The 21,336-nt window shown below is 38.1% G+C and overlaps 1 protein-coding gene across 4 annotated transcripts in view; it reads right to left on the minus strand.

Annotated features, from left to right (window-relative positions):
* The window catches only part of RELCH (RAB11 binding and LisH domain, coiled-coil and HEAT repeat containing), a 112,895-nt gene that overhangs the window by 25,292 nt on the left and 66,267 nt on the right, over window positions 1–21,336 (minus strand). For 2 of the 4 annotated variants that reach the window (XM_054020080.1, XM_054020084.1), the window contains 8 exons: window positions 18,812–18,968; window positions 18,118–18,241; window positions 16,799–16,847; window positions 13,252–13,331; window positions 9,297–9,403; window positions 8,626–8,725; window positions 2,018–2,100; window positions 957–1,020 (listed from right to left, as the gene is read on the minus strand). In XM_054020080.1, coding sequence (XP_053876055.1) covers window positions 957–1,020; window positions 2,018–2,100; window positions 8,626–8,725; window positions 9,297–9,403; window positions 13,252–13,331; window positions 16,799–16,847; window positions 18,118–18,241; window positions 18,812–18,968 — 764 coding nt within the window. Of the gene's footprint in view, window positions 1–956; window positions 1,021–1,211; window positions 1,295–2,017; window positions 2,101–8,625; window positions 8,726–9,296; window positions 9,404–13,251; window positions 13,332–16,798; window positions 16,848–18,117; window positions 18,242–18,811; window positions 18,969–21,336 lie in introns of those variants that run through there. The other 2 variants (XM_054020081.1, XM_054020083.1) reach the window with 2 other exon arrangements.

The following is a 21,336-nucleotide window of genomic DNA, read 5'->3' on the forward strand; positions in this document are numbered from 1 at the left end:
TGAAATTACAGGAAGAATGCAAGCTCTGCAGAAAGTTGTGTGCACTTTTCATACCTCCTATTGTACATACACTAAGGAAAATGAAGTATACATCCTCCTGCTGGCAGATATTCCTAACTTTTGTAAAATTATAAAACTGTTAATCATATTCACCAACATTTTTTAATCTATCAATTTAACACCAAAAACACTATACGAGCAATTAAAGTATTGCTCAAATACATTTAATTTGTTGGCGGCTTAAAGGATTCTAATTAGCACTTTAAAGTTAAATAAAACCCACTTATTTTTTGTGCTGGATTACCAACATCTGTTAGCTAATTTGTAAGCTAATTTTTCAGCTATTTTCTTTTCTGTTACACCTACTTTTATGTTCTAAGTTATGCTTGGTCTTGTAAACCCAGAGTAAATAAATGTAATATTTATACTTTGAATAAACTGAAGGGCATTCACTTAGGAAAATGCCATAATGCCTTCTTACAATCCACCAAAATATCCAATACCCCTACGTACTATTATTCTAAAGTTCTTTTTTAGAATGTTCTAAAACTCAGAATCATTGATTCCCAGCTTCACAGTTAACTCCCGTCAGGCTGATATTTTGGATTTCTGTGCCATAATGAGAAAGGTCTTCACAAAGAGCATCACTGTAGAAAATCCTGAAGCCTAGCATAGAAGAATTAGCTAGCTTCTGCTTCTATCCTTTTGTAAGAGAGTTTTGTGATTGAAATAAGAATTTCTTCTAATAGTAAATCTATTGTTTTGCAAAAGGTAGGAACTTGGAGATTTTCTTAAACATTGCTGTGAGAGAAACTTAATTTATAAGTAGTATCTCTTGCTCACAGTTTGGCAGTAAGTTACTATACTTGTCAAACTCAACCGTCTGCTACATGATTGAGCAATACTTTGACCACTGCTTAATAGTTCAATTTGTTTATGATATGCAGTATTCCTACCTCTCTCTGAGTAACTGTTTCCATGATGGTACCAAAAGCTGGAATTGTGGCTATCCTTACAGAGCTATAAGAAGAGAAAAAAAATCTTTAAGCGGTGTTTAACCTTAAGAATGAATAGAATTAAAAGTAATGAAAATTCAAAGTTAGTACTTTAAGATACATTAGTTTCTAGCAGTGACAAAATAAAAAAAATAAGCAGATGAAGAAAAATGCTCAAAAGACTTGATTAACTCAAGGTCTCAGTCAGAAACTCACAATTCAGGATCACTGGACAAGGTAACAAGGGCCGGAGCAACCCGCTTGTCAACTAAGGCTTCACTCATGCCTCGAAGAGTCAGCTGTAAACCAGTCAACATGCAATAAAAAATGGTTTGGTAAACTGGAAGGAGAACTGGGTTAGCTGTGACTGAGGATGGGCAGGCAGACTCACGGGCCTTTGTTGGTTTAGTCACTCACACAAGACATTAAAATGGTCAAAGCTCTTTGTTCATGCTCTGGCACTTACTGGTAACCCGTTAGTGAGATTAGCAAAAGCATCCCTCCTCATCTTGTAAGAAATATCACATCAGTATGCTGGCCCTTGAAATGTGTACACAGGCACTGTACTTCTACAGTTACTTATCAGAGATCATGGTAGAGCTAACAATTAATTGGTATTTCAATATTTTGAGTATTTTCCCCAAGATAACTATGGTAGCACTATAAGGAATGTTTGCCACATTTGGTTTACTATAGTAAGACTGTTACCTGAAATCTGCAGGTGTTGACTGCAAACATATTAAACATTAACATTTGAACAATTGCTTATTTAAGGGAATTTTCAATTTAAAATTAGTTTTCTGTAATTTTACTATCTTCTAGTTATTGCCAAAATAATTTTTACTTTTAGATACTGCAGTCAATCTAGTTTTTACCCACAACTGAAAGGGGCTCATTTTAAATGCAACATGCTTATTTTAATTAGAAAGCTTTTGTCACTGGAATATTAAAGAAAACTGATGGTTATTTCTTGACAAGTATTAAGAGGGATGCTTAATGTAGAAGGCAATCAGTAAACTTACATTTCAGGGTCACTGGAGAGAGTAATGAGAGCAGGAACAACTCTCTGAGCTACCAGAGTTTCATGTACCCCCTTCACCAACAGCTGAGTGGTCAGAGCAGGGGGGGTATCACAGGTGATGCACGGAAAGAGCGAGCACAGTATCATGGGAAGAAGAGTGGCACAACCGAGAGAGAGAGAGAAAGAAAAACACAAAAAGCAAACCAAAATTAGAAGCTAAGCAAATACAGCTACACTAGTGCTTTATATATGCAGAGGGCATGAAGAAAGCTCAGGTGGCCTGGCAGTCAGTTCAAACCTGATGGAGACTGTTCAAACAAAGTGTCTTGGTCTATACATTTTCCAGATTTTTTGCTATTTTGAAACACAAATGACCACTAAAGGAAACAAACAGTCTAACTTGTAATTTACTTGTTAGACTGCAAATCATTTCAAATACCAAAGTGATGCAAATTTGAGTTTGGCAATTCAAGTATAATTGAATACAGTTCCAAGTCAATGGGATTATATTTCATTGCTAATATATGACTGGCAGGTGCAAAATGAACTGCTTTGCCAGACTGAATGCATGCAATTTTCAAACACTAAACTGCAGCTGTAGGGCCACTACTGTTAAAAACTGTACACTTTTTAAACTTGGCATAACAAGCACCTTCCCAGATGCCACTAAGCTTTCCTCATAATATTTTAGGAATACTTTAGATATCAGAGCCATCAAGCAGCGCATGTGAAACATCCCAAACATCCTAAAATCGTCCTTGCTGGTCTACGCAAGTAAAAATCTAATAATCAGTTAACTATCAGATTTTCAAATACTTCCCAATATGAAAACTATAGATTTAATTATTGCAATAAATCCCAAATCTGAAAATCTTGTGTATGAATACTTTTTCCTATGCCCACAAAAATCTGGAAGTCCTTTCAATTTAAAAGGTCACATTAAAGGGCATGTGAATATACCCTATTTCATTATTCAGAAATAACTGTGCTGCTTGCTGAATGGGGTTTAATTTTGCCAAGTGGCAAACAGCTGCCTCTGTAAAAGTGTTTCGTAAATAACAAATCCCAAACTTTCTTCCATGATTACTCAAACGGGTGTTTTATTTGCATCATTTAAAAGGTGGAAGTATTGTTGATTTTCTTCTATCTTGTGCTCCACCTAAGAAAATTCACGATTTTATTTTATGTGCTACTTCTAGTGGCGGATTAGCCTCTGGGTCATCAGGGCCCCTGCCAGTCCCCGTCCCGCCCCCACTCTGCCTGCCCAGCGCTCCAGCCCAGGAGCTGGGTCGGTGCATGGGGGCTTACGCTGGTCTGCCCGGTACTCCAGCCGGGGAATGGGGTCAGTGCATGGGAGTTTGGTCATGCTCTGCCCGATACTCCCACGGGGGCTTGCGATGCAGGAGCTTGCCCTGTCTTGCCTCCTGGCTAGCGCAGCGGGTGGGTAGAGTGGGGCTAGCCCCCATGTCCCGACCCCATTTCCCCAGCAGGAGCGCCGGTGGGAGGAAAGGCTGGGTGGTGGGGCACTGGGGTGTAGAGGGGCTCACACAAAACCCTAATCTGCCCTGGCTACTTCATAGCATATAAAATGCACAATGATAAACTGTACCTCTTCAGTGAACTTTGACTCATCTTCTGAACATTTCAATGATATTAGAGATACTAGGTGGGTGAGGTAATATCAACTTCTGCAGTTGATCCAAAGATATTACATCACCAACTTTGTTTCTCTAATATCCTGGGATTAACATGGCTACAACTACACTGCATATTTCAATGATATAGTAATTATTTCAACTTCTACCAAAATAGCAAATTAAATTTCTTGCCTTTACCAAACAGTGGCATCAGAGGACAGAGAAGGGCGATGTAGGTATAGGGCAAGTTAAACAATTTATAGCATATGAAGCACTGTTAAATACAGTCCATTTCTGATCTTCAATCACTTGGGAACCCATTTCTGCATTTTGGGGTTTATCTCAGTACTTGGATGCCTAAATTTGAACCTTCTTATTCACTGCTTCCAAGGAGCAGTTTGAGCCCGTTTTAATTCAGACTCAAAAGTGTTAAAAATTAAAGCTTCCAGAAACATTAGACACCTAAACTTAATTTTGAAAGTTATAATTTTTATCAGGAGACACTGCATCTTTTCTAATGAGTTTTATTTTTAGCCCAACTAGAAGAGTACCTACTAAGTTACTACTCAGAATTATGCTCCCAGTACACTGGGCTCCACCAATATATACAGTAGCACAGTGGAGAAAGTGGATCACAGGGAAAAACATGGAAGGCAATCTGAACTAGCAATGTTTTTTTGTTCAACTTTTATAGGATGATGATGCAGGGAACAGACTAGGTCATTGCAATATTGATTCCCTATGCCCATAATCCCCACCCACCTTTCAATTGCTATAATCTCCCCAGGCGACTTTCCCCAAATTCTCCCAGTTTTCTAAATTATGAATTAATCCCTGTTAAAAATATTTCTCTGGACAGATATGGCTACTTTTCAGAATCCCACTTGTTTAAACTCTGAAGTCAATGGTGAAATAGTGGGAGAAAATTGGCTTTCCAAGGATGTGCAGTAGTAATAAAATGAGGCCTGGGACCTATATTTTTGAGCAATTTATAGATCTATTAAACAGTGGGGGTGAAGGTGGAGGGCTTTGAGTCCAAAAGGAATTCAGGATAATTTGTACACATTACAGCCATATAGCAAACTAAATAGGCTAAATCCCACAACTTTCTGCACTGGTTATTCTCCATTTGGTATGAACACTGTTTCTTTAATCTAAAATTTGATTTGATTTTCAACACTAAAATTCCCCAAAGCACAAAAAAATTGAGGTTTCCAACTACATAATTACATTAAATACTAATTATATCCCTGATTATTTACGATGAGGTCAACTGAAAAAAAAATCACTGAAATGCTCAACTTAAGTACAGCTCTTTATATTGTCATTAAGGAAATGGCCACTGTTTGTTGAATTAGGATTAGCCTACTTTTGTTCAGTGATTAGATGACCATTTTCCCAGTTAATAAACATACAACATTCACTTTTTACTTTTAATTCCTATACTGTATTCTGTGAGCAAATATAAAACCTGAATTTTCTTTACCCACTGCACTTTTTTTTTTTTTTTTTTTTTTTAAAGGTCTTGAGGAAATGTACTAATTACAACAAGAAAGCTTGGGACTGACATTATTAGTGAAGAGATAAACATGATCTCAGTTTCATCAGAATTTGAGCAACACACACTTCCATTAAAATGTAATAAAATATATTTTTGACTTGAAGGTAAAAGAGGCTTTCTTTTATGATTCATATTTGAATTATAACTGTTCCTGAACTAGAACCTATCATACAGACCAACAAAGCTCATAACCCAACTCTGCATGAATAGTGTTCAAACCAGTGCAAGTCAAATTTGGGTTAACACTCAAAACTGGAAAGTACTGACAAAATGTTAACAATTAAAAGCACAGAAACAGCAGAAAAGGGGAAGCCAGGTAATATTCAGCATATAAGTTTACACAGTGAGACTAACACAATATTTTGATATTTACTCAGTATTTTAATTCCTTTATAGACCTACTTATTGTAGCTTAGGGTTACCATACGTCCGGATTTTTCCAGACATGTCCGGCTTTTTGGGCCTCAAATCCACGTCCGGGGGGAAATCCCAAAAAGCCGAACACGTCCGGGAAAATAGGGACATGCGGGGCTGGCGGTGCTGGGCCGGGGGCTGGCACCCCAGGGCCCGAGCCGAGCCAGGCTGGAGACACTGGGGCTGGGGCTGGCCGCCGGAGGGAGCCGCTCGGTTGTGGGGGGGTAGACTGGGCCGTGTCTCCTCCCCCACCCACCCCAGCTTACCTGCTGCCTGCTTCAGGCTTCCCGTGAATCAAATGTTCGCAGGAAGCAGGGGAGGGGGTGGAGACTTTGGGGAAGGGGCGGGGCTGGGGCCCTGTGGAGTGTCCTCTTTTTGGACACTCAAAATATGGTAACCCTATTGTAGCTGTCTACACATACTAAGCCTACAGAGGTGCAACACAGAACTCTCAGTCCAAGGAGAGTGGGATGGATGCTAAGGTGGCTTTAGGTCAGCTTTGTACCCTCCCAATCCTCGACTGCTGTTGGGGCCCTCGATGTAACTTGGGCAATCCTAGAGGCATGTCCAACTTACAGCAGCCTTCCAGGGCTGCCCCGTGGAACACAGCACTGCTCAGAACCTCAGCAGTGCTGTATGTAGTGTTTGGCCCCTGTAAAGCTGCTCTCCTTCCGGCAAACCAAGGCTTGAGACAGGTTCTTCAGAAGGCACCTTACTGTTTTTCACAGTGCCTGTGCCAAGGGAATCTTTCAGTGGCCAGAATCAGGGCTTTGAGGATCCATTTACCCCACTCCAGCCCTCCTACACAGAGTAAACATATCAGAGCAAGGATGAAGATCTCACTCCAAATGTTTATGTGAGAATGCAATGTCTACTTCCATTCTATTGACATTTAGGAAATGGTGATAGAATTTAAAAAACGGATTTTTTTTTTTTAATGTTTAAGGGAAATGTCTGCAACAGCATATGCCCAGCAATTCAGGAGAAAGTTTTCCCCCCTACTATAATTTGTTTTACTGTCAGACAATATAGACCAGGGGTCGGCAACGTTCAGCACGCGGCTCACCAGTTTTATTTACCTGCTGACGCGGCAGGTTCGGCCGATTGCGGCCCCCACTGGCCGCGGTTTGCCGTCCCGGGCCAATGGGGGCGGCGAGAAGCTGCGCGGGTGAGCAATGTGCTGCTGCCAGTGGGGGCTGCGATCAGCCGAACCTGCTGCGTCAGCAGGTAAATAAAACTGGCCCGGCCCGCCAGAGTGCTTACCCTGGCGAGCTGCGTGCCGAACATTGCCGACTCCTGATATAGACTGTTCAAAAATCACTTATTTTGCCCCTCATTTGGGGATGGGAAGAAACATTACAGTTCAGACCACAGCCATTACGACTGAGGTCCTTCAAAGACATTGCCAAGGGCCTCCAGCAAGCGAAGAGAAGTGAGGGTCCAATATTCCAAAAGGTAAGACAAGCAGAATGGTTTTAAAACATTTGAGACTATCTGTATCACCATTTTACAGAGGGGGAAACTGAGGCACGAACTGATCAAGTGACTTAATTAAGGTTGCATAGGCAGGTCTTTTGACCCCCAATCCAGTGCCAGAACCACACTGCTTGCTGCTTCACCTTTAGGCCTGTTTGCTGGCTTAGGATCCTGTTGAGTTCTAAAACATCTTTATTACAACAACACAGAGGGTGGGTCCCTACCACAGTTGTCAGCCCATTGTTCTAGGTGCTGTAGATGCCACCCCACTCAGTACAATACATTTACACTAAATGGAATAGCAGGGATTGCAGGGGTATAACTGAGGACAAAATATGACCCCAAAGAAAAATATTTCATATACTACTTGCCTTTTACTAAAGGGGTTAGTGGGGGGAAAAGTATTAATAGAAGCATTATATTGGCTGGTGATGAGCTATTTATATTAAAACATGCCCATGATTTAATTAATTCTTTGCTACTCAGAGCAGATTTAGGCTCTGATCCTGCACCTGGATCCAAGTGTGCAGATCCCTGCACTCATGTAGAGAGCCCCATATACTGCAATGACACAAAGTAAAGTACCAGAGTCTCATGCATAAGGAATGAGTGCGATTATAAAAGAGATAAATACACTTTTCAGGTGTGCAAAGCACGAAAGTCCTTGTACTTTCAGCAACCGAGGAAAGAGATATTGGGACATCCTACTGTATTTCTCTACTTCTGATATTTTTAGATTTGATGGCTAAGGAGATAGTAAACAAATTCAGGCAAACTTAGAGGTTCTATAGAATGTCTATAAATTTGCACAGTATGAAAACAGAGATGGGGAGAGCTCACAAGAGTTACTCTATATCTTCATGTGACAAATATAAAACTATAAAGCAATGTATTATGAATACTATTGACTATGCATATTCTTTTCTCTCAATAGCAGGCAAGGACAGAAATTGGCTTGCAATACAATTCTGAAGCATTAGAGTATAGGAATAAGGTTATGAATACAGTTAATCTGTGAATTATGCCATCAATGAAATAAGTGTGTTCAAGGTGCAAAAAGAACAAATGGATCAACAAGTTCAAGATGCGCATGCAAAGCTTACATACAGACTTATGCAAGCACATTTCCTAATTTGACAAGGTATATAAAACTGGTTTGAACACAGAGTTCAGTACTGAAATGATTTCTCATATCCAATCAATACTTTCAGCATGCAAAGATCAAATGTAACATTGAAGTCAGTAGCAGAACAAAGATGAATACACAAATTACTATAAAAATGTCTTGCGAGCAGTTGATAAAGCATCAATATTGTTTAATTAACTTGAATATGCAACAGATGCAGAACCAAAACTGTACAACACAATAACTTGCTGCTCCATCACACAGTACACAACCTATTCAGAGACATTTTTATATGTAGAACAATACATACATTTTCAGATACTTAGATGAATATATATATTTTAAATACATGAAGCCTGAAATGGCAGTGTAACAGAGTTTTGATACTCACTTACCTCGAACATTCTAGCAGCTGTGCATCGAACAAGAGCTGAAGTATGGACAACTCCATACCACAGTACAGTTAACAGCAGTTCATGGTATGCTGGGTTTGCACTAAAAGAAAACAAAAGTCAAGCTAACACCGTGTGTAGAGTTGGCATGATTACAAACTACAAAGGCAGTCCTCAATGGCATGCAGAAATGTGCACTCTTTAAAACACTTCAACTTCAAAAACATTCATTTGTGCAAGTCTTTTTTAAAATCAGCTTTACTGATGGTGGTGGGGAAATGGGCTGCATCATGCAATTGATCCTTTGAAAACAGATGTCAGGAAAGCCACTTTTTGTTCTGAATGATTTACAGTGCCAAAAAATTTACGAGAGAGAGAAAGTGGGCGACGTAATATCTTATTGGACCAACTTCCGTCGGTGAGGCAGACAAGCTTTCAAGCTACATAAGGCGCAAACAAAACATTTATTGCAATGTTCAAATATAGAATACATTCTGGCTTAAATTTACAGTGGATACTGGATTTACCACTTTTTAACTTAATCAAGTAAAGCTGATTTATATGCATAATTCACCTGACCTTTTGTTGCAATTATACTTATAGGTGAAAGTACATTATGAAAAATTTTGTAAATATTAAACCATTTAAAATTAATTCCATGTTATGTACTTTACCCCAGTTCCACAAAAGAAGCCTTCAGGCTATCAAGAGGAGCATGTGATAGTGAAAGCATAGTCATTACATCTTCTAAGAATCCAACTAACAGTTTGCGGTCTTCTTCCTAAAAGAAAGTATGCAACATTAATTTTAGTTTTTATAAGTTATGCTATGACTTAAAGATTTAAGTAAGTTTAAAGGCAAGGGAATCACAGAATGGATAAAGGAAAATAATTTTAACTGTAATGTCTAACCTTTAAATATTTCATTATACAACCTAATATTCATATCCAAGATAAAACCAATACTATTTTAACAAAACAAACCCAATTAAACAGTTTAAAGAACACTATCAAAGTATTTTTCATAGTTTCTGAAATATTTCTTATTGTCCATGTACCCTTATCCCTTTAAAAGTATGTATATGTAATGAATGTTTTTCCTTCAGACTGTGTGCTGGTGCACGCATATACACGTGTATGTTGTTCCAGGATTGGTCAATACTATTATGGACCATTTAGCATATTAAGGACATGACAAAAGCATGCCTTAAATAGCAGTGGGTAGAATATAAGAGGTTTGGAGAGTTCAGATAAACAATATGAAGGGCGAATTAAGAGTGCCCTCTTTCTAGGGCTTGGACAGTTGCCATTGCCCTACCTTCTGACTGGATGGTTTGCATTTCATAATCTGACATATTTGTCAATTGCGTTTGCCCTAAATTTCATTTAAATTGCTTGGTGGATACTAATTATAGCTACCCATACTCCTAACCAACATTAACATTAACTTTTAATTTTATGAAGTGTCTTTGAGAATTCTAAGCTGAACAAAAACTGAAGACTTATTGTTTTTGGTTATGCAATACACGACTATATATTTCCAATGGAATAAATTCTAAATTAAGATGTAAAATGAGGATTGCAAAATAGTAACCTTTTTTTAATTGGGAAGTGGGGAACTAGAGAGGCATGTCAAAATGTTAAATGGCTTTCTTTACACCACTTTTTAAAAAACATTAAAGGAAGAGTCAATCTGAAATCTGTTCAATAAAATCTAAAATGTTTCACATCTTCCACGTACAAAGTTTTTCTAATTTTGTAGACCATAGATTCATTTTTAATTTAAAATAGTTTCTACTAAGACTTGAGGTATTCTTAAATTGCCTTTTAATTAAAAAAGCAAAATTAATATGCTCTGGGTTAAGCAGTTGTAAGTGCTCTAACTAAACATCAGGGATGTCTGACTGTCTGGCAATAAACTTGTACCACTCAGTGTACAATTTCATTATTACACACACACACACACACACACACACACACACACACACACACTAGTGAGGTTGAAAAATCAAGCTCTGAAAAGTGGAAAGACCAGAATAAAGCTTGCTTAATTTAGCCCCCATATGCATTCTGGTATAGTGTGTCAGAGACTATATTTTTGCCACAGCAACCCTGTCTCATGCAGTGCACAGAATGGATGTTGTTCAATTAATGAGAAGCTATTCAATATTTCATTGTCTTCTCACTAGGCTATATATGGCCCCAAGCCTTATTTACTGTACATTATTTAAACCTTGCTCTGAAGACAGAATTATTAATTTGCTCATGGACTTTTCTATGGCACTCATCCCTATAGTACCTGAGTGTTTCATAAACATGTCTTCCCAATACCCTTGTGGAGAGCTAATGAATAGAAATTCAAGTCAAAAGTTGCCACTAATTTTGGTGCCCAACTGAAACACCTAGGACCTGATTTTTCAGCATACTTAGCATTATATAGTACTTCATATATTCAAAGCAGAGCTTCCACTGACTTCAGTTGCAGCAGTCAGTGCTCAGTTCTTCTGCAAATCAGAGCCCTTCCCCCAGTCTCAAGACAGCCACCCAGAAACTGAGAAACAAAATTAGTGGCCGCCTGTGAAGAGTTTGGTTTAAAAGAGTTGCCTGCCACCACTAGAAGCAAAGAAGCTACTACTAAGCATGTGCAAACTGAGATGTTTCAAAGGATTATACCCGCCAAATTTTCACAGGAAGGGCAAAAGGCACATCCTTGACAAAGGCTACCTCACTGCCAAATTTCAAGTCCTTGCTTCAAAGCCAGGGGTGCTAGAGCTTTTCAAATAGAATGTCAGACTTTTTTTTTCCACATGGGCAAAACAATGTCTTTTCCCCTATTTTCATTCTTGGAAATGTCTGAATTGTTTTGGGTGATATTTAAAAGAAAAAAAGTTTGAGGCAGACATTCAAAATGAGAAACATAAGCCCAAATAGTTAAAAGTTGGCAGTTATAAGCAACTGAAAACAGAGTCTTATAATGGGAAATGTTGGGCAACTTTAATAATAGATGGTGTTACTAGCTCCACCTATACAATGTTTCTGAAGACTATGGCTTCCTTAAATATTTGGAACTGCCCAGATTTTTACCAGCAGCAACATACCACACTAACCCAACTAAATAATTCTCTGAAGTACTTGGATAATAAAAATCAGCTAATTTGAATCAGTTTGCTGACATTTTTGCATTTAAACTTGACAGACAGTAAACCTGTTTAGATTAGATTAAAGATGGTGCTACATAACATTAAAGTTAAGCATCCTCCTAATAAATGTACTTTTGCCTTGTGATCCCATGTTCTGATGTCCAAGAGTCACTTTATTCACCTTAACACTGGAAAAGGACATTGTCATATGCTGTAAAGATTTTACATTTGGAATTAACTATTTTTTCTTAATATGGGAGAACTCAGTGAAAAATGAGAGACCAAGTCATCCAATAATCAATAAATAGAAAATAGTCCCACAATAATGGGAAAAATGCACAAGTCATGATAAATCAAGGATTGTGTTGGAGCAGATCTCATTCACTGAGTTGCCAATTCATAAAACTTAGAAAAACCCCTATTGTGGTCTTTAAAGGTTATCTGTACAGGATAAGAAAATGTGCCCTCTTTGGTTTCCTTATTATGTATAAAACTGGAAGGGTTCTCTCTCTCAAGAATTTCTGTACCTGATTTCAACCTTAAGAGCATCAAATATGGTCCTCGCAATTTTGCTAGAGTACATTTTATGGATGACCCACATATGTATTAGGAGAGTTCTTAGCCCTTAGAATGAAGGGATGTAATCCTTAACAAGAGAGCTTTCTGCTCAAAGATTTTAGTTACATAGAGGTCAACAAAATACCTAGAAAAATTCTAGTTTATCTGAAGAAAAAAGTCACATCTCATTCAAATTTTACTTCCTCCCATGGTATTGGTCATAAACCGAGACATCCAAGCCGGTTCTACACTAGTAAAATGTACAATCCCCCTATCTACAACTTTAGCCATTGGTTTAAGCTGACTTAATATTTGTACTGGTGGGACCTTGAGTATGGGAAAAAACCTCCCTCAACTGGACTTGTTTTTACAACTATTTTGACTGGACCAGATCTCAAAATTGACTGAAGGACTGTATACAAAGTCTGTTTGGGAGTCTTGTGTATGCTAGAGCTCTCAATCAATGCTAACATCCTTTCATCTGAAACTGCTATAACACAGACTGGAATTTATTTTGGGCAAATTTCCCATGTGCAGATATGGCCACAGTAACCTAAAGTTTTCAAGGATAGAAAAAAACCAAATTTCCAAGGTTAAAAAAAAAAAATCCTTATTTTGAAAAAAAACTTTCAATTCTTTTTTACATCATAAAGCAGCTGAAGAAAAGCTGTAAGAAATCACAATTTCTTCTTCATTTACCAACACCAAACAAAAATATCACGGTTACCCAATTATAAATCAATCTTTATTCAGATGCTACTACAAATTACCAGGCTTTTGCTGTTCATATCAGAAATCCTCTAAGATATTTATCATGGTAATCTGCCAATCCTCTTTTACAGTCTGAAGTTTAATTTACATACAGTAATTTATTCAAAGGGCTGAAGAGTGAGTTCTAATTTTAATACTAAATTAAAAAAAAAATCACTTACCTGAATATAGCATGTAAGGACACCTGTTGCATAGATGGGAACTGTGGCTTTTGTTAGTACCCCATTCCCTGCTGTGGAATCTAAAAGTCATTGATATAATGTATCAGAAAAATTTAAAACAGAATTTCTTATCTTGCAATTAATTACTTTTGGGCAATATTACAGCATGTTCACCTTTAAGAGTGATTCATTAAGTTTACATGTTCAACATTGACAGCGTACAAAGAGGACTACATTTGAGATTTATGTTTAAGCAACATTCTAGGCTTGACAAGAAAAGCAATGGAGAGATACAGTTGCTTCTGTAAACAATTCCTGCATTAGGGAATTTATTGAAAATTCTTCCCGTTGCTCATGCCAGTTTAGCCTTAGCGTAGATGGCTCTCTGGTCCAGCAGGCATTTTCAACAATGGACCAATTAAATAAGGCACATCTAATCAAAATGGTGCTGAAAACAGCTGCTAGAGTCCATGAGCCATCTACACTAGGTAACTCAATGTTACCACGAGTGGTGCAGCTGAACTGGTGTTAGTAACTGTGGGAAGTTTTGGCATGTAGCTCAGTAGCAGCATTAACAATTTATTTTAAGGTGCAAAAGAATGTTCAAACAGGTCAAAATACATTAGACACTTCCAGCTACAGACTCAGGCCAAGATGTTAAAAAATGGGTGCCTAAAATTACACTGGTCTACAATTTTTGAGAAGTCGTCTGCTTCAGAGATAAAATGTGCTATTTATTATGTATTTTGATGTGCTGAATTCAAATATGACAATTAAAACAACTGATTGGCTACTGTTTCTAAGATATTTAAGTTTTTACACTTTATGTCTATGTATATTGTGTAGATAGTAGAGTTTTAATCATAAATTGTAAACCTAGGTCTTTTCATGTGTTTATGGTTGCTTTACATGATAATATTTCACCTGTCCTGTTTATGCAACACTTTAAAAATCAGCAAAAGGGTTATATAAATAAAATTTATTATGAAACAAAAGACAAAAAACTATTCTGTACATAGTTTAGTCCTATTCAGTGTCTACTCGGCGCTTCTTGGCTTGTCTCTTGTATTCATTAAATGGAGCATCTCTTGTCACTGTCCAGCAATCATCTGCAAGCATTGATGGGCTCCATTTGCCCTGATAGCGTTTCTCCATTGTTGCAATGTCCTGGTGAAATCGCTCGCCATGCTTATCGCTCACTGCTCCGCAGTTCGGTGGAAAAAAAAAATCTAGATGAGAGTGCAAAAAATATATCTTTAGTGACATGTTGCAACCAAGGCTTTTGTATGCCTTGAGGAGGTTTTCCACCAACAACCTGTAGTTGTCTGCCTTGTTGTTTCCGAGAAAATTTATTGCCACTAACTGGAAGGCTTTCCATGCCGTCTTTTCCTTGCCACGCAGTGCATGGTCAAATGCATCATCTCGAAGAAGTTCACGAATCTGAGGACCAACAAAGACACCTTCCTTTATCTTAGCTTCACTTAACCTTGGAAATTTTCCATGGAGGTACTTGAAAGCTGCTTGTGTTGTGTCAATGGCCTTGACAAAGTTCTTCATCAGATCCAGCTTGATGTGTAAGGGTGGTAAAAAAATCTTCCTTGATTCAACAAGTGGTGGATGCTGAACACTTTTCCTCCCAGGCTCCAATGACTGTCGGAGTAGCCAATCTTTCTTGATGTAGTGGGAATCTCTTGCACGACTATCCCATTCGCAGAGAAAACAGCAGTACTTTGTGTATCCAGTCTGCAGACCAAGCAAGAGAGCAACAACCTTCAAATCGCCACAAAGCTGCCACTGATGTTGGTCATAGTTTATGCACCTCAAAAGTTGTTTCATGTTGTCATAGGTTTCCTTCATATGGACTGCATGACCAACTGGAATTGATGGCAAAACATTGCCATTATGCAGTAAAACAGCTTTAAGACTCGTCTTCGATGAATCAATGAACAGTCTCCACTCATCTGGATCGTGAACGATGTTGAGGGCTGCCATCACACCATTGATGTTGTTGCAGGCTACAAGATCACCTTCCATGAAGAAGAATGGGACAAGATCCTTTTGATGGTCACGGAACATGGAAACCCTAACATCACCTGCCAGGAGATTCCACTGCTGTAGTCTGGAGCCCAACAGTTCTGCCTTACTCTTGAGTAGTTCCAAATCCCTGACAAGGTCATTCAGTTCACCTTGTGTTATGACGTGTGGTTCAGAGGAGGAGGATGGGAGAAAATGTGGGTCCTGTGACATTGATGGTTCAGGACCAGAAGTTACATCCTCTTCCTCGTCTGACTCAAGTGAGAATGATTCTGGTGCATCAGGAACCGGCAGTCCTTCTCTGTGGGGTACTGGGCGCATAGCTGACGGAATGTTTGGATAATGCACAGTCCACTTTTTCTTCTTTGACACACCTTTCCCAACTGGAGGCACCATGCAGAAGTAACAATTGCTGGTATGATCTGTTGGCTCTCCAAATCATTGGCACTGCAAAAGGCATAGATTTCCTTTTCCTGTTCAACCACTGGCAAAGATTTGTTGCACAAGTGTTGCGGCATGTGTGTGGGGCCCATCTCTTGTCCTGATCTCCAATTTTGCAGCCAAAATAAAGGTAATAGGCTTTCTTAACCATAGTGGTTATACTGCGTTTTTGTGATGCAAAAGTCACTTCACCACAAACATAGCAGAAGTTATCTGCACTGTTCACACAAGTACGAGGCATCTCTGCTCACTTTGGCTAAACAGAAATGTGTTCCTTTGCAAAATCAAACACTGACAAATAAGAGAGCACGACACTGTATGATTTCTAGAGCTGATATAGGGCAATTTGTTCAGCAGAGTGATGTAAGCTTTGTTATGATTGCATCATCCATGACTTCTAGGAATAACATGATGCAATTCATATCATGTATGATGCAATACCAGCTTCAGATTGCATCATTCATTCTTTTGCCTAAAAAGCAAGTACTGTCCAAACCCAATCATAGATTTATTCATAGATCCAGTCAAAGATGTATTTTAGTCATTTCTGGTTTACATTGAGATCCCTTCCCTTTATAACTTACTTATCCTCTGCCATTCCCAAGTCAAGGGTCGTATATACTGACCCAATAGCCTATCTAGAAAACTAGAGCCAATTAACAATTTTAAGCATCATTTTTATTCTCAGTGACCCAGAATTAATAAATTTTGACTACATTTATTTCAGAAGCATTTTGGCTGTAGAGCAGTGTTATCCTTAAATTCTTATTTAGTCACCTAAGTGATCTGATTATCAAAAGCACTGAGCAATCAGTTTCCTTTGGCTTTTCAATTAAAATAGACAGTATTATACAAATATTTATTTTACTTTTAAAAACATAATTAAGGCAGCCATGTCAATTTAAAATGAATTTTACTTTCAAACTAACTTCTGATTACAGACTTTTTTTTTTTAAAATGCTAATCACTTTCATAGACCGATTCCAGAGACAAGTAATTTACAATTTTTCCTCAGTTCAGGCTGAGGTTGATTTTTATTCATGCTAATAAAAATGAATGTGCTGCTACTCACCAATGTTTTCTTCAGACAGTCTTAAGATTTCTTGGAATTGCGGTTTTACCTACAGAATAGATGGGTACCCAATTTAAGCAAATCTGTAACAAGTTTCAGTTTATTTATAAAAGAGGTAAAGACAAGAGAAACGAAAATATTGGAGACACTGACAGAATATTTGAAAGTTTCCCCAAGTTTTATCAAAATTCAAGGGAAGTGTAATCTCATGAAACCAAGCCTTATACTGAGCACCTGATATTAAATGAGGGGGTAAACACCATCCATCATTGACTTTGAAGGCATAAGGCATTCATCAATGTGCAGGACCAGGCTCTATTTGATCTGCACAGTACCACTAAAATTATACTTACTGCAAAAGCCATGGCGGAGCGGAGGGGAGAGAAAGGATTTACTAAGTTTTACAACCCAACACAAGTATATTGGCGGATTTCCCTGAAACTTCCCCAAAATTTTGTCCCCCAGCCTGTGATGACAATTTACGCCAAAAGGCTTTATAAGTTTAGGGCTCATGTCCAAAAGTGACTTTAGACTAGAACCTGGAATTAGCCTTCTCTATGGAGACTCTTCGTACGGTTCCAAAATACTTGTGTCAGTCTTTGTAAATACTCCTTTAAAAGATAGAAATAAATTCAGTGCAAACATTCACTGTAAAATATTTTCAAAATGGACCATTATTTTTTCAGCTGATCTTCACACATCTCTAAAATTTTACTGAGTAATTATAATCCTTTAAAATATTATTCCTTTGTTGAATAGACCTTGCCTTGCATTCTTAAACTTGTTGAACAAGGAGAATACTTAAGTTTAAATCAACAATCAAATATGAATGAATGGAGAACATGCAGATATATGTGAATAAGATTTGGCACACAAAATGTACTGTATAACGTACTACATACACTAAAGGAAAACTGATGGCATATTTCATTGAAATTAGGCCAGAGTCTCCAGCCCAATGTGTCCACCAAGGAAGGGTAAGTAGTGTGTCAATGGGCTCCTCCCCATTTCAAGTTGGGTAGGATGGCAGTCTGGGAACAGAATCCCTGCCTGTAGTATGAATAAAGAGACATTATGAAAGGTGAGAGACACAAAAGGAATCCAAGATGAGAGGAAAAAAAAAAAAAAAAAAAAAAAAAACAGAATGTGGCCAAGAGCAGGTTTAAGACTGGCAAGTTAAAACGTGTCAATGATTTTTGACTCTGGAATGAAATATTATAACTCATCTCTCCTGTATGCACATCATGTAAATATGATTCTGTATATTAAGTATTTCTATATTTAATTCATCTAAGCTAGATACAGAAGAATTCTATTACCTTAGTGTTTGTGAAAATTTTCCCAAATGTCCTGCAAAGCCGCCAGAAAAACCTGGAGAATTCATGGACACAGGCAGTTGAGGCAACGTTGATTTTGCCAACTATTTCTATAAGCTGTGGTAACCTAAAAGAGGAAGTGGCAGCACATTAAAAATTACTCTGCACGTTTCCTTCTCTGTGATTTCACTTCACCCTACAAACTGACTGCACTTTGTATATCACTGACCTTCCTGATCATTGCCAATTCTAATCCCAGCAATATAATAACATTAACAGTTGAGGCAATCCCTGCTATAATTCCCTTTGTTTGGGATAGTGGAATACTATCCCCCAGGAGGGTTTGGCATTTGAGTTTCAAAATACCCCCTTTTATTGTGGAATACCATATTCTGCAAGTGTCTTAAAATGCAAGAATCCTCACCTACTTACATAATGATGTATTTCTAGATCAGCACAAAGAGGAAATCATAACTTTTTGGTACAAATACTATTAATCTATGAACACATTAAAGGATATATTTTTTTCCAGCATGAATCAGAAAGAATGGAATTCTAGAGTTTTTAGGTATGCAAAGTAAACAAAAATGACAGTTAAATATTAAGATAATGAAAAGAACCTGAACTTTTTACTAATAACTGTTTAGAAGGCATTAAAGTTTTGTATTAGGAGTGCAGGAAAAACAGGTACACTCACAGCTGATTGACAACCCATAGCAAAGTCTCCCAGCCTGTGGTACCCTCAAGTTCCAGTTGGTAATCATAAAGCTGCAGCAGCACAGCTAGCTGTTCACGGCTTCCAATGATAGTAGCCACATCCTGAAGAGGTGAGACAGGCCGAGGGAATCTAGTCACTGTAACAGCATAAGACAAAACCACGTGTTAAAAAAAGAAAAAGATAACCTTGACGTGGTGTCAATAATTAAAAATAGTAATTATTCATTTGAATTTCTACAGCATGTTCAATCTAAGGCTATTTAAGTGCTTTATAGAAATAAATAGGTCAAGTCTAAGTCTTAAAGGTAGGTGGGGATTTTACAGATGGGGAAACAAAGGTAGAGAGGTAGGAAGTAGAGAGACTAAAAAATTCTCCAAAGATCTCATAGCAAGTCTGTGGAGGAGCAAGGAATAGAAAATTGGGTCTCCTGATTCCCTGTACTATGCTTTATATCACAAGACTATTCCCTTCTTTCCATATTAATCTGAAGGGAATTCTATGTTTTTGATCACTAAACTTCTTCTGATGCTAAAATTCATCAATTTACAAAACATAAAAAGAAGGCTAAAGAGAATTCTGGAGGTACGCCTATGAACCTAAGACAATATCTTTAACCTAATGGTTATGGATTATATTAACCTAATTTTGTTTTTAATCCTCTCAAATCCTCAAACATGTATATAACTCTACCTTGCAAAAAAGTTCAACTACAAGGACATGATATCCCCTATTCCTGAATTCACTCAAAAAGAACACACTTGTGATTCCATCAGAAGTTACTAGGTCAATGGAAATTGCATACATGAGATTTTTACTTTATGTATGCAGTGTTGTTGTAACCATGTTGGTCCCAGGATATTAGAGAGAAGGTGGATGAGGTATTATCTCTTATTGGACCATTGGATCTCCTAACTTCTATTGGTGAGAAAGACAAGCTTTCGAGTTCACCTACCTTGTGTCTCTAATTTTCCCTTTATGCAAGGAGAAATGGTCACTCTAGCTAAATTCTGAAACTTTATAGTATTCTAGGCATAGACAGGAGTGACTTGGGGTAAGTGTTCATCTGAGTCACTATGCATCCGAAGAAGTGGGCTGTAGTCCACGAAAGCTTATGCTCTAATAAATTTGTTAGTCTCTAAGGTGCCACAAGTACTCCTGTTCTTTTTGATGGCAGTAAGAAAGTTTAACAGTTATATGTTAATGTACATATTTCAGTTAACTTAGAATTTTTAATATCTAAAATATTCACACAGTACTTTGCAAGTACACACGGCACATTACTGTTGGTGTAGGGTAATAATCCAAGCATTATGTACAGCATCCCCAAGCTTCCTATAGAGCCAGTATTGCCAGTAAAGCCTAAAAAGATTAATATAATATAAAAATATTTTACAGCCTCAGAGGGCTGATTACAGTGTATCTACAGTCCAGTCTATTCAGTGTCTGTCTAGACATTGTGTAGGTATGCAATAGGTGGACAAGGTCCTGCACTATTATCCTCTACTACTATTTCAGTGTGAAAAATTTACCACTCATGTTATTGTACCTCCTGACTAAAAGAAACAAAAGAAGATTTAAAAGCGGTTAAGATGTATTTCCCTATGTATTACTGGCTATTGGAAGTGTGCTATTCTTCAGAGCGATCATCAGGAAGCCCATGCAAGAAGTATTTTATGGTTGCTTGCTAAACCTTTTATGTTTAAAAATTGCCTACTTTAAACAGGCATGAAATGCAGACAGCGTCTGATTACACTATGTAATTGGTTTACACAGGAGAGAGGGGAAAAAAGTATTAATTTGGGATAAGCAAAGGAAAACCATATAATGAAACTAGCAGCTGAAAAATCATCTGTAGAGCACGGTGGGTGCATACTATCTCCTGATCCCCCACTTGTGATTGGGGTGCCTTTGCAGTGCCCCACCCCATTTTGTGCTTCACAGGGATCCTCAAACAAACTCTACCCAGTCTACAGGAACACTTCCCAACCCCAGTCCAATGTCTCACTCCCCATAGTTGGGGGTGGGGGATTCCCAGCCCTCTGCTCCTTATCTGGGTCATAGTTCATTATCTCTGCAGAAGCCCATCTTGCTCCCTACAGCTGCTTCTTCAAGCCAGCTATAGATTCTCAGGCTTCTGCTTCTTGAGCATCCTCCAGGCCTCTAGCAGTCTGATACTCTCAACCACACCCGTTCCCTGCAGCTTCCTGCTGCCTTTTAAGTTAGAATCACCTAACTGACATGAGACGCCATCTTGTAATCAGGGCTGGCTTAGCGCTAAACTGTACAGCTCAACAGCAAGCGCCTCCTACCCCCCATTACAATCTCCCTGAAATATTTTGTTATTAGACAAATGGCTACCCTTTTGGACTCTCTTTTTATTGACACTCTCTGTAGTTCATTAAGATTTTCCTGTTTCTTTGAACATACTAGCTTACTGCTGTTACTAGATCTGAACTCTAAAGTAAAATGGGAAAAAAAAAAAAAAAAGATGTAGTTTCACCAAA

This window comes from Malaclemys terrapin, chromosome 2, assembly GCF_027887155.1.
Source record: "Malaclemys terrapin pileata isolate rMalTer1 chromosome 2, rMalTer1.hap1, whole genome shotgun sequence".
NCBI lineage: Eukaryota > Metazoa > Chordata > Testudines > Emydidae > Malaclemys > Malaclemys terrapin.